General features: G+C 35.2%; 1 protein-coding gene across 2 annotated transcripts; it reads right to left on the bottom strand.

Moving 5' to 3' along the window:
* Positions 1–410: 410 nt before the first annotated feature.
* LOC111338077 (interferon alpha-inducible protein 27, mitochondrial) lies at positions 411–14,803 on the bottom strand. 2 transcript variants are annotated; one of them, XM_022944492.2, is made up of 2 exons: positions 14,540–14,803; positions 411–2,345 (listed from the first exon to the last, which is right to left on the bottom strand). In XM_022944492.2, exons 1-2 carry the CDS (start codon positions 14,625–14,627, stop codon positions 2,005–2,007), a joined length of 429 nt encoding a protein of 142 aa, XP_022800227.1. In that variant the 5' UTR covers positions 14,628–14,803; the 3' UTR covers positions 411–2,004. The 2 variants fall into 2 exon arrangements, with proteins under 2 accessions (XP_022800227.1, XP_088619364.1); XM_088763238.1 differs by having other exon boundaries at positions 411–2,231.
* Between the last annotated feature and the right edge of the window lie 38 nt (positions 14,804–14,841).

Raw genomic sequence — 14,841 nt, 5'->3', positions numbered from 1 at the left:
TGAGGAGGTGTGCTCGCCGTGTGAGAGTGAATTTGATAGGCATTACAAAGTACAGGTAAAACGTCTGCAAAAGAGTTCTATATAACCCCATGCATTAATTATGCAATCATTTCATAAAGACGAAATATAAAGGTTTCTTTGCAACACTCTATGCATGATTAATATATGGGGTTATATGGAACTCTTGCCAACGTCTGTATTCTGATTTCTATATCTTTATTGGCGACTTTAAAGTCAATTGGTTAATTCAAAAAGACAAAACCACAGTTCATAACTTGTTCGTGAGAGACCATAATTACAGACAATTAGTTTCATGCTCTACTACTGATAACAGGACCACCATAGGCCATATCTAATATGCTGGAATCAGTAGTCAATGTACACATTTTAGAAACAGATTTCACGGAACATAAAGCAATATGTGCATTTATTCAAACAACGTGACTTTGTTGTAAAACAAACATTTCATAAATGTCTAGGAACATGATGAAATTGAAGTAGTGTGCACAGTGATATATAGATTTAGCAAAGCCCTATAGCACTGTAATACAACTTCGAAAACTCAACTTAACAATTTGTAGAAAGCAGATGTTTTTACATGTTTCCAGTTGTTTTGCGAGGTATGTATATTTTTATCACCAATCCTCATATTTCTTTCCTTTTTCCCTTTTTTTTTCTTGAAAATTTCTCTTTTTCTTTCAATTTCAGATACTAGTATCTTGCACTGCGAGACAGGTGAACATGGCTGACCAAATACCCAGTGGTACTGGACAGAGAGTGAATAGTGATCAAATACCTGATGAATCTGCTACACAGAAAAACCTATGTGATCAGGCAACCACAGAGTTTGTGGGATACGTACACAATATTTCTCCACTGGAAAAGGGAAATATGTTTGACCGTCAACTTCAAGGTAAAGAAAAAACTGTCCGAGAGTGTGTTTTTCGCCACCAAAACTGAAAAGGTTTACAAGCCTGAGCCAAGCAAACTCCCCAGTGAAAATGAAGAAGTTCTGCATTGACACAAAATCAAATGCAGAAGATTTGCTAATGGGTAATGATGTAACCTTATTACACGACTCGGGTGGTCAGAGGGCCAATAACTAAAATCAACCAATCAAAATGCTCTATTGCCGGTCCAATATTCTCTAAGTATTGGACCGGGCACTGTCCCGAATGATACTGCACTTGTGTCCCTTTGAACTTCAGTCGTAAAATAAATCCCTCAAGCTTGCTCAGGACCGTATTGGAAGAATATCGGCCCTCGGTCTTTTTTGTATGGACCTCGCTGCGCTCGGTCCGTACTGTCAAGACCTCTGGCCGATATTCTCCCAGTATGGCCCTCGCACTTGGTTAATAAGATATATATAGTACATTTTCCAGCGATAGACTTTGATAAGGTATAGCCTCCACACCTGTACTCTATGACAGATAAATCCTAATTGCGTTCACTAAGTCTAACGCAATCCTGTATAACCATATACACATTACTCAGCACTAGACACATTTACGCATGGCGGACCTATTTTTTAAAAATTGTTTCAACACACAACAGCTCAAAGCGCGTTTTTCACCTTTCCACGTGACAAGTGGAAACGGATTTGGATTTAACAATTTTTTTAACGGATTAACGGATTTTGTTATCGAATTATGGCAGATCACCAGATTTTCGTATCCCTATTCGCCCCCTTCATTTTGATCCTGCAATGAGAGAAAAAGGCTATAGCCACTTTACACAAATCGCACCTATTTTTTCTCAAGTAAAGAGTAAGCTTTCAAGTAAACCTCACACTTAAGTGAAAAAAAACCTGGTTAATAACTTGGCTCAAAAAATTGTTTCATTAATTTACAGATATCTCCTTTATCAAGAAAAATGGCTTACATTTTATTAACTAGTACTATTTCCAACTTATATAGCGCATATTTACATGTGCTGATCCTTTATGCACCTATATGCAGTCAATTACAAATATAAGTTCATTCAACTGTCCAGATTACTCCGGTCTCAGGAACATTTTGATTCCTCTTCATCTGGAGCAACCATTTTCATGAAGTAAATAGCCATGTCAGAACCAAAGTTGTAGACAAGACTAGATGCCTTCATTCCTAAGCCACCTGCGCCTAAACTTTGAAGTACTGCAAATATGCTGCCTGAAGTAACACTCCCGCCATATACCGCAGACTGGATAGCAGCAGCAGCTGAACCTGCCGCAACACCTGTGGTTGTGAAGCCTAAAGAGGAAAGGACGAGTGGGACAGCAGCTACTGCTAGTGTACCTCCTACAAAGCCCACGGCATAATCTTTCCCGGACCAAACATATTTGCCTAAACCTTTTTTGCCTTCATCTAAACAAAAAAAAAATAGTGTGTTTGTTGAAGAAAAATACACACCTGGTTGTGGGAAATAGGATGCAAGATTTTGCAGAATTCATTTCTGTGTCAAGTTTAAGGTTGTTTAAAGTTTTTGCGGTATTAATAGGGGAGTTATTCAATTAAAAGGGTTTTAAGGAGGGGATACGTGAGGTTTAAAAAGAGTTCTGTCTCATTAGAGGAGCAAACGAAATAAGACAATGTACCACTTCTATGGATTAAAAGTACTTAGTGTTAAAAAATCTAAGCATACCAAGATGAATTATAGCAAAGCAACAGCTCTAATAAACTTCCCAACTGTCATTTGGATTTCACATGGTACAATCTTAACATGAAATAAAATTTTAACTGCTTCAATTGAATATGAAGATAGATCGTGGACAAAATGTTGGACTCGTCGTTTAGTCATGGCGTTTCGTCGTTTCCGCACTCCGTTACTTCTAGTCGAGTCGTTGTTTTCTGAGTTCGACTCCTCGAACTTCCAGGTCGACTTGCCGTTTCAGAAGTCAAGTCATCATTTCTTCGTCTTGTCAGTTAGATTCATTGGCTAGCCTCTTCGACTCGTCATTTTACGAGTCCGACGTATCACCGACCACATCGGTTCGTTGTTGTTTGTCGTTTCGTCATGGTGTTTCATCATTTTATGTCGCTTCGTCGTTTCGATTCACCCACTCAGAGGTACTATCATTCAACTACCGGTATGGTATGTTACTTGATTCCATTCACTCTTACTACATGACTCATTAATATGGTATTCATAATTTGCTCCTTGCTGGCGAATAATGGATCCTCTGAAGAGCTACCTACGCCATAGCATAGAATTCGTCTTGAATCGAGTAAATGATCGTTTTCGTGATAGTGATATTAACATACCAGTAAATTAAGAGAACTTGTAAGTATAATACTGAAATCCACCTAGAACAATGTAGTAAGAGTACAAAGAAGACTTCAATGTGGACACCTTCATGCGAGAGGTCATAATGTGCAGTGGGATCATATTTGCTTACAGCAGTCAGATGTAGAACATACTTTATCCAGGCCTCTCTTCACTGTGGCATATTGACCACAAATCAATAAGGTAGCTACTTATCTCTTTGGCAAACATATGATTGATCATGGTGTCAAAACCTTAAGACCCTTAATAACTGATGAACATTTTTCCATGCGTGGAAAACTAGGCTGCTTTATCCAAGAAATGTTACTCATTCACCAAGGAAGAGCAAAGCTAAACAGGCAGTTCAGCATGATTTTTGAAAAATTATTCATTTTGTATATGCATGCACAATTGATGTACCTTTAAAGTGTTTACCATCCCTAAAATATTTGTCTTTCTGCGCTTGTGGTGATGACTGATATCAAGGAACCTCGTCTAATTTATATTTAGGTGGGAATTTGCAGTACATGGTGGCATAGATTGATACTCAAGGCATATTATGTATTTACACTGCAGTTGTAACAACAAATCAGCAACTATCCTTGAAATTTTGAAAACTGCAGTTGAAGAAAATGGTTTGCATAATTGTGGTTATCAATGGAGGAAAGTAGTATAGTACATGGGGGAATCAGACCTTTTCAAATGATCTCATAAAAATTGACACTTTCAGTGAAAATTTTTTAACAATCCATGGTTAAAAAAATTCAAAATCAAAATTCAAAATTGCGGATTAAAAAATAAACTGGTTCAAACCGATTTTTCAAATATCTTACCAAATTTTAAATAAATCAATTTAAATAGCTTGTCAATCCTTGAGAGGAACCCAGCTGTTGAAATCATCATCATAACCCTTCCATTTAACCAGAGCTTGTTTATTCTTATAATCTCTCTTTATTACTTTATCAATTCTGAATATTTCTCGTTTAGCTCTCAATAATTCAGGCTCATAGAAACTACCTATGATTCTTCATTGTTTAAATCTCGTAATCGATAAGTGATTGGATTCATGTATTGTATTTTATCAATAGTGAAGATCTCTTCTTTCCAATTTGGAGTATAGCCTGTATCGAACAACTGTCTTTTAAATTTTGATATTCGAACCTTATCATCGATTTTGTGTTCTGGTTTTGATGTATTGATATCACCATACAGCTTGAAATAGACTATTCCTTCATTTGACTTTTTGGAGGCTTCAATGGGTGTCATTTTTGTTGAATTGTGTTTTGTATTATTGTACTGACTCAGTATTTTTGGTAAAATGTCAAGATATTTGGTATTTCCTTGGACAGTAAGCTGTTTCCACATCTTGTTTTTAATTGTGCGATTCCAACGTTCGATAACAGATGATTTCTCTTCATTTTCAGTGGAATATAGTTTGACATTATTTTTATTCAGCAATTCTTCAACTTGTTTATTGTAAAACTCTTTACTTTTGTCAGTCCATAAGAACTCTGGCTTTCCTCATTCTTTGAAAATGGTTTTGAAAGCTTGGCTTATGGATTCACCCTTCTTATCTTTCAAAGGCTCAATCCAACCGTATTTACTGAATATATCAATGTCCATAAGAAGATATCGATAGCCTTTGTTCCATTTACTGAACTTTTGCATTTCAACCAAATCTGCAGCCCATATTTCATCAATGTGACTTACAATTATACGCCGCCGAGTAAAGTTGCGCTTGATGGGTTTATGTAATTCATCTGCTAATTTTACTGGCCAGTTTTCTTCGCTAGACGGCTTTTTCCGTTCTTTGACTTCCTTTGTTTTACACCAAGACCTAATTTTTGTTTGGTGTTGATCAAGAATCTACCTGTTTGTCCCCATTTTGGCATCTGTCCATAAGGTATCTCATCCAATGACTGAACCATCTGCCGATCACAGTCACCTTTGTTTTTATCCATGTCATAACAGATATCACCCCACCAACCGTGGGACTCCTCGTCCAGAAATTAAATGCCTATAGGAAGGGTTATACTTCTGGTCAGCCTGATATTCTATTATTATGTAACCATAAAGACTGCAATGGCTTTGCTATCGAACTCAAGTCGCCCACAAATAATTTTGAAGTATCTGATAAACAAAAAGAAATGTTTGAGTCCTTGAAAGATAAAAATATGAAAACCATGATATCGTCAAATTATAATGATATCATAAAAGAACTGGTATTATTCTTGCAAGACGCACGTTTGAAGAGAAATATGTGTAGCCAGAAACTATGCTCAAATAGAACATCAATGGTTGATAAGAGGGTAATACACCTAATTGAATTATATAACCAATAGATATAAATGAGTGATCTACGTTCGAATCTTTGTGATAAGTTTCCCGTTTTTGCTATGGGTTTACTTGTTGAAAAATATAATAGAAAACTAGAAGCAGCCAATAAAATTATGGGAGAAGCTAAGATTGAATTAAATGAAGGATTAGTTGAAATAATGGAACAGACTTATAATAATGTCCTCCTGTCGTTGCAGAAGTTTGAACATTGTCTACCTTCTTAAAATTCAAATAATTGTATTTCATAACATGATAATCAATAAAATCAACAACTTTATTAAAATCATTGCTGACCAAATAGTTATCTCGGTATTCTACTTTCTTTCTAAATTCTAATTGGTCTTACCTCATTGTAAGTGGTTTACCAGGTTTCTTTAATTCACAATAAATGACCTTTTTATTGTTTATAATAATGATAAGATCGGTTATTCCTTTGTTGTAAACCCTTTGCATCTTTTTATTCCTTCCAAGAAGTTCACCAAAAGTGTGAATAATAAGAACTTGTGGATGGTTTTCATTTTAAATAGTGACATGGTTAATTTATATTCACTCATATTAGTTAATTATTTAATTCTGAAAATCTTACAATTTCAGGTCCTTCAAACTACAACAACAACAACAACATCTTTATTTATAATTACAATTTAACTTATACTGAATTAAGACTACCTGCAATATAGCGAAGCTAATTGAGGCAGGTAGTATGGGAAACGTGTCAATTACATATTAATATAATATTGTAATGAAAAAAATAAATAACAAATACAAAGGTAAAGATATCGTTTCTAAACTTCAAACTTGTCATTATCAACTAATAAATAAACATACATGTTTCCTATTTTTGATCAATAATTAAACAATTGTTTTTGTTTGGTGTGTCTATTGATTGGTACAATTAATCTTTCTGGGTTTTTATCACATCTTATTAACATTCTTTCAATAAAATCAAATTTAGGAAATATAGTAAAGAAATATGATGATTTTATCTCATCTATTAATTTCTTCTTTGCTTTTATAACTTAAAAATATTTTCTATCAAATGTTTCTGCTGTTTCAATCGCTGTTGTTTTGATGTCCAGTATGTATTATATAAATATTTTATTTTTTACCAAAGCAAATGGTAAGACCAAAAATTAGAACTTCTCTTATTATTAAAAGTTGAGTTACCGTTTTTGTCTTTAATTTTGCGCGCTCGTTTTGTGTACTTCTTATGCCACTCATCATCTCCATGAATTAAATAATCCTCAAAACGTTGATCATCAAAATCAATTTTTGTTCTGTCTCTTAAAGTCACTCGGCATTTCTTATTTTTCATTGGACTATTTTCAAAATCCTTAGCTCCATATAGATTCTTGGCTCTCATTTTCAAATGTTTAAAATCTTTACCAACAACAACATATGTCATTCACCTATTATATAATAATTAATTGTCCAATAAGTGATTAAAATAAAAAGACCAAAACACTAAAAAAAGAGAAAGAACCAATGGCTTAACAATTCATCGGTTTATAATGTCCATAGGCATGACTGTTTATCCCATCCTCAAGAATATATCGCTTATCATCAAAACAACTCAATAACACTTTGTTCAGCTCATAGCTTCCAAGTTGATGTTTGTTACTTCGTATGGTTTTCATTTTATGATATATTTGTTTGTTGTCAAATAAAACCACTTTGTAATTTTCATGTTTGATGTCTTTTCTAATAACATATTTTTGGGTTCCCTTAGCTGTACGACTCTCTTTGTCATTATCTTTAACATAATTATGCATCTTTGATTGCAAACCGACGAACTCAACGTTTGGAATCCCAGCCGCTTCGTCTTTCATTTTACCAATCAGTTTTTTATTTGTTTTATCAAAGTATTGAGAAGGTTCATTGTAATCACTATTGTCAAACATCTCTTTATCATTCCAAAAGTCTTGGTACGCACCTTGAGCTTCAATCCCGTAAGTCAATGAGTCCATATTAGTGAATAACAACTTTGATTTGTCACCATACTTTTTCTTAATATATTTGTAATGAAAATCATGATACATCAATGTCTTTGAAAGATCAAGAATACATATGTTGGCATATGTTGCTTAGAATCGGTCTTTCCTTACACTTAGGTTGCACGGAAAGCCGTAAAACTTTTGAACAAAAGCTCATCTTTCAAACCGGCAGTCTAAATCCCACAGGTATCAACGAACGCTTTCCATTCCACTAATTTATTCGTGTTTTTCTCGTTGTCATGCTCCCTTCGACGAAGGGCTAACGCTCGAAGCGTCAGCTTTTATAATCGTAACGGTGGCCAATTTACCATTTCAACTTTGTTGATATATTCAAATTATTTCGTTACCCCCACCGACGCGGCCCCAAACAGTTTCTTTAGAAACTATCAGCCTTTATTCATTTGTATTGTTTTAAGCACGGTGACTGGTTAAATTCAAGTGCTCTATGAACTTTTTTCAATTTAATTCCAAGGTTGAGATGTAATAGAAGATTTCGGTGATGAAGAACGTTGTCGAAAGTAGCGAGAGATTCAAGAACGTTTTAGGTTTACATGCTTTTTCTTATTGTTATTTTTGATTGACATGTTCAAATAGTGACGTAATAGTCTAGAGCTGAGAACGAAAGGGCTCGCGGGAGAGAGAGAGAAAAACCACGTGCGAGATTGAGCCTTAACTTTTGTGCTGTTAAGCTGGTAAAAATAATACTTAGTAAATGTGTATCGATTGATCGATAATTGGTGTGAAAATATCTGAGTAATTCTACTTGATTTGTGAGAGAACTTTTTTGGATTCAAGCGCATACGGAATCGAACAAAGGTATTTCTCTCTATTTGACAATGTTGGAATCAAGACCTGTTGATACATTAAATTTATCAGCTACTTGTTTACAATACGTTGACAACAGGTCTTGTTTGAGTTTGATCTTTTCCGGTGCGGGGATAATCATTACGTAATTCATGTAATTCCTCTGGCTATTCAAGATCGACTTTCAATAATATTAATCCCTTTTTACTTTCTTCAGTATAAACTTCAAGGTTTGTGTTATCTATTCGTTTTTTTGAAAGCCATTTGAATCTAGCAGTTGGAAGGTATTGCGACATAGCCCAACCATACAGATTATTAGCATCAAGGTATATGACATATTTCGAAGGTTCATTTTCATTATAATCTTTTATCGTTAATTTGTCATGACGAAGTGCAAATCTGACCAATAGGAATTGTCGATTCCCACGTATTGAAAAACTCACGTGCGATTATTTTCGTGAACGCTTCTGCAGCAAATTCTTCATTCAGCGCTCCTTTTAAACCATTTCAATACAGATCAGCGTCATACATTTACTCAATTTGATCTCTTTGCTCGGTGAACCATTCCAATATCTGCTGGTCTAGCTTAGGATATATTGGGGTAAAGCGACCCATAGTTGTGCGTTTCGCCGACATCTTCACCTTACCGTTGAAAAGTGTGGCGTGATCTCTGCGCAAGCGATGGACCATGGACTCACCTCGCGAGCAATCTCCGAGTTGTTTTCGACTGCTTCCGCTTCAGCAACAACTTTAAGCTTGAAAACCATATTGTACGATGAACGTCTTGCCTTTGACACGATGAACGGCGAGCGATAGATTATTGACTTCGGTGAGCAGTTGTTTGTGACGATAATAATCGGTCTGGTGGCTTTCATTTTAAGCATTTTTCGCTTTGTAGTGCAGTTAGGATCAATTAGTATTCACGAGCACAATGTTTTGCACCGATTGGCTAATTGTTTACAATTAATAAAAAGCTTTTCATTGTTTCTAAGAGGTGTGATTTTATTCTACACAATAACTTTCAACATGACTGTTTCCAGAGAGGGAAGGTTTCTTGGATGAATTGGTGAAGAAACCTTGTCTCGGCTTATAGCCGATATTTTTCCGATTTTTTTTCGTAAAGCCTTCGCCGACTATCATGTCTCACGAGTTTAGGGTCTTGGCTTATAGCCAAGGTCGGCTTATAGTCGAATAACTACGATAATTGTTATTCGCTTTTCCATATCGATTAGCAATAGAACTTTTACCTTCTCTCAAACCTTTTTCAATGAATTGCCACATGTCAATATCAGTCATCAATTCAAGTTTAATATCAGTGATTTTCAATATAGCATCCCAAGATAATCCAGGGCTTGAGAAATAATTGCAAGGGTCGAGTTTCTAAAATTGAAGACAAGTTTTTCTGAAATTCTCAAATACATCAGCTAATAAAACAATATGTCAGACGTGAGGTACAAATCATGATAATCACCCATTGATTTTAATTTGAAAGTATTCGATACATTTTTAGCATGTTCATATTCATCATCTCAGATATGATCATTATTCAGTATGCTGTAAAATTCATCTTTTGTTTTTAATTCTGTTTTATCAAATTTATCAAAGCTGTCCATGTAATCATGTGGATAAACACCTTTTCAGGTCATAAGATTGAATCTTCTGTTCTTGAATTTTTCTAATGTATATTTGAAAGCTTCTTTGGGAAGATTGTTGACTAGTTTATCAAGACTTGAGCTCATGAATTGAAAGCTATCTTGCATAATAAAGTAGGAATCATATCCTCTCACATTGTGAAAGATCACAGCTATTTTGCCGGTCATTTGAAAGTTAAGGTTACAACCCTGATGAGCCGAACCTCTGTATTTTCCAGTTATGTGACAATGATCTCTAACCTGAATGTCTTTATCAGTTTATTTCTCTTTGCAAATGTGGCACTTATCAGCTTTTTGGAATTGTTCTTCATCTTCTTTTGTCATGTTTAGAGGTTTGTGAAATTTGGATTTAATAATCTTTTTACAATATTTTACCTCTTCAAGCATCCATTCCATGAATTTGTAAACAGCTAGCTTTCTCATGACGATAGATGTTAATAAGTTTTGTATATTTATCATCATAAGTGCAAACAACCTTATAGCCATATCCACAGTCAGTATGTTTTCGATAAGCTTCAGGGAAGATTCATCATCAGTTTGTTGACAGCTTTGTACTTTTTCTGTTATTGCTTCAAAATCGGCATAGATAACAAATGATACAGATAGTTGCTTGCGATAATTATTGAATTTCAATATGTTGTCTTTAGTCAGCATCTTTGTAGCTTGAGCTCTGTTATTATGAGACAATCAGCTTTATGATTAGTTAGTACCTTTTCAGAGCTGAAACACCACAAACAATACATACAAAAGTGCTTTTTCTCCTTCTGTTTCGTTTGGTGAAACATAAATCTATTGAAATCTTTTATTAATACATAATGTGAGTTTTTCTCTTCTGTTATTAATGAAAGATTCAAATGATCTTCATTTCTCTCTTTGCTGGCATATATTGGATATCGTCATTTATTATCATAGCTGAATACATTGATATTAATTTTATTTTGCTTTTCTATTTTATTGATTTGTTTAATAGTTATGGAAATTCAATTCCTGAGTAATCCAATTTTTCTATGTAAGTTTTGTCAACTTTTTTAATCTGCTGAAGATACTTCTCTTGTGGATTTAAGTGTCTAATATGACACCAACGAAAGCATTCGTTGTCCGTATTTTTCATATTGGTCAATCCTTTTTTTACGATGCCTCAGTTCTGGTGGATGTTGAATATAAGATGATCCCCTTGTAGGATTCTATAGGACAGTATTCAGGTAGTGATTATCAACAGATTGGATACTCCAGCCAGATCCCTCTGAAATCTATTGTGCAATTTAATTTGATATATGTTGCTTTGTTGATTATGATGAGTCTGCTATTTCTGTTTCATTTATTATTGTCTGAGGTGCACTATTAAAATATGCTGTTTTTGTCTGAACTTCATCATCACTAATATGCTTCTCAAAGGTGATCTTTAATGGCTCTGTGAATTTGAGACCTTTCATATTGTTCAATATCTTTTTAATATATTGACCAACAGCCAATCTTGTGCTCTGCATTTGAATTAATGGGTCTTTATCGCTTTTTATGTTTATTTCATATGATTTAGTGAATCCTTTTAAAGCCTTGTTTGTCTCATCAGTTCTTCTTCTTGGTAATGGAATAAACTTTTTCGTTTGTGGTAGAGGAACAGGCTTCTTTGTTCTTGGTAATAGAATATACTTTTTCGTTCTTAGTTTAGGCACTGGTTTATAACCATCTCGAAACTCAAGAGGAGGTTAAATAATGTTTTCTTCATAGGCTTGAACCATCTGTTTAACATTTTTAAACGATGGAGTGAATTTAATTTTCCTTGGTGCTGGTTTAGGTTGATAGGTTGGAATAGGTCTCAGCTTCGTTATGATATCAATAAGTTGGTCTTTAGTAAGATATTGCAATTCCATTATATTCTTATCTATAAATTTATTAGATAAAATTTCAGTTTCATTCAAACTCATATTTTTTATACTTAATTTTTCATTTTGTTTTGGTTTTTTGTCGAATTTTGTGATTAGATTTTATTCATATTTTGTATATGTAATTTTTCTTAAAGTATATTTTTAAATTTTGAAAAATCGGTTTGAACTAGTTTGAACCAGTTTTTTAATCCACCATTTTGAATTTTGATTTTGAATTTTTTTAAACATAGATTGTTAAAAAATTTTCATTGAAAGTGTCAATTTTTATGAGATCTTTTGAAAAGGTCTGATTCCCCCATGTATTATATTACTGAGGAAGGAAAAGTTTCTTATTAATTACTAAGTTGGTGTTTCCATAACTTTGAAGTCTTCATAGTACTCTTGGTATCCGGACAACTCGCCCCCTGGACAATTAGCCCCAGACGATTAGCCCCCAGTCTTTGGACGATTAGCCCCCTGTCTCTGGACTATTAGCCCCCAACCCACCATCCTTGAAATAAACTATGCTCTTGGTGTTTACTTTACGAACGTTTCCCTATCATGTATTTTGAAATAAACAATGTTCATGCTATTTGCTTCTTACGAACGTTTCTCTGCCACGCGTATTGAATTATAACGTATATTTTACAAAAGTAAAAGTTTGCTTATTTCAAACCCATGCGCAAGGTGCCAAATTTTATTCCTTGTTGTTTATTTCAAAGCCTCGCAAAATGCACGAACTTTTACAAATTGTTGTTTCATTGTTTAATTCAAACCCACGCGCAATGTGCGAACTTATGTAAATTTGACGTGAGACATTTCATTCATCCCAATTCAGTGCTCATTGTTTTCTTAAATTAACGATTCCTCCAATCAAATGGCATGTTTCGTTCGAGGTAAAAATCTTGATCCTTGGGATGTGTATAAAAGGGATCCTTCAATTATGGATACTAGTATTAGCTTATTCAGCAACAACTGATCACAGCTGCCCCTGTACACCCTGATCCAGGTACTTCACCGGGAAGCTATATTGGTCAACATGCAGATCCTTCTGGTTTCAGACAAAAAGATGAGGGGACATCAGCGGTCAACCAAACGAACAACGCAGAGAAAACTCTTCGACCTCTGGATTCAATATGAAGACGGCCAAAGGAATTGGTGATCTGTTCTTTATGGGGTCCTGGACTCCTTTACAGATTATCCGTATGGCTATTTATATTAGTTTTGTTATGTATTACTATTAATGCCATTAAATTGTAATAAATAAATAAATAAATAAATAAAAAAACTTCTGGAGGCCTGTGCTCACCTCGTGCAACCCATGTAAATTAAATTAAGTAAAACTTAAGCAAATTTTGATAATGATAACCATTCACAAAAAAAACCCTCCATTAGGAGCCACAAACCCTTAAAAGTCAATGACCAAAAGATGAACGTAAGTTCTCCTTTACATTAAGACTGAGGGCTAATCGTCCAAAGACTGGGGGCTAATCGTCTGGGGCTAATTGTCCAAGGGGCGAGTTGTCTGACATTCAGTACTCTTACTACATTGTTCTAGGAGGGTTTCAGTATTGTACTTATAAGTTCTCTTAATTTACTGAAATGTTAATATCACTATCATGAAAACAATCATTCACTCGATTCAAGACGAATTCTATGCTGTGGCGTAGGTAGCTCTTCAAAGAGCAAATTATGAATACCATATTAATGAGTCATGTAGTAAGTCATCCTCGGAGACCTAGGGGCTGTGAGTAGATTTCAAGTTAAGGGCAGAAGAGCCCCTGGGTCTCCGAGGATGGTAGTAAGAGTGAATCGAATCATGTAACATACCATGTAAGTTAAGTTGAATGATAGTCCCTCTGAGTGGACGAATCGAAACGATGAAACGACGAGTCGAACATTTTGTCCACGATCTACCTTCATAGGAGTCAAACTCGGAAAACAACAACTCGACCAGAAGTAACGGAGTGCGGAAACGCCACGACGAAACGACGAGTAGAACATTTTGTCTACGATCTACCTTCATATTAAATGTAAACATTTCCGACATTTTCGGACTGACAAGACGACGAAACGAGCTCACGAAGCGATGAGTCGACTGCTAAGACCTAAAGTCGAACTGGAAGTTCGAGGTGTCGAACTCGGAAAACAACGACTCGACTAGTAGTAACGGAGCGCGGAAACGAAGAAACGACGAGTGGAACATTTTGTCCACGATCTACCTTCATAATTTGAGGCATCACCCTTTCTATACATCACGATTATCGGTGACATGCAATGATTTCTCGCCGATTTACATGTAACCACTCTTTAGGAAACAGGGGCGTCGGTTAACAACGAAATATTGCAATCGGTTAAAGTGACGCGACACTGGAAGCTATTGCTTCATGTACAAAGTCCATGAAAATATTTCCCCCTGAAAGCGTTGCCGATGTTTGCAGCTAACGAATTTAGGAAAAGCTGTGGAAAACGGTCGAATGCTAAAATCTTGCTCTAACCATGTATTTTAAGCAGTAAGGTATAGCATTTGCGTTTTTAAGAGTTGTAAGCTCAAGGAGTAGGTCTCATTTAATCTGAGACCTATTCCAACCCAGCGGTAGCGTAAAAAACGAAATTTTAGCAAATTTCAGTTTATCGGACTTACCTTGCGCCCTAATTGGCGACAAATATGTTAACAGTAGCGCCATACAAAATAATACGGAATACTTCATGACGAGAAGATGCGAAGACATCCACTTTATCACTCTGGGTTATTCTCGTTCGGTGTCAAAAACTGAAAAGGCTGAATGTGCAAATTAGACGGTAACGTGGTACGCTTGGATTACATCATAGCAAGACTGCGTTGATTGGTTGGTTTAAATGCTGGTGACTCAGAAGCCAAAACAACAAGCCTAGCAAATTTCTCATATTTCCGGAAATGTTATTTGAATGATTATTGGCACAAAT

This window comes from Stylophora pistillata, chromosome 6, assembly GCF_964205215.1.
Source record: "Stylophora pistillata chromosome 6, jaStyPist1.2, whole genome shotgun sequence".
NCBI classification, from domain to species: domain Eukaryota; kingdom Metazoa; phylum Cnidaria; class Anthozoa; order Scleractinia; family Pocilloporidae; genus Stylophora; species Stylophora pistillata.
This window is presented reverse-complemented; position numbering and strand designations above follow the sequence as displayed.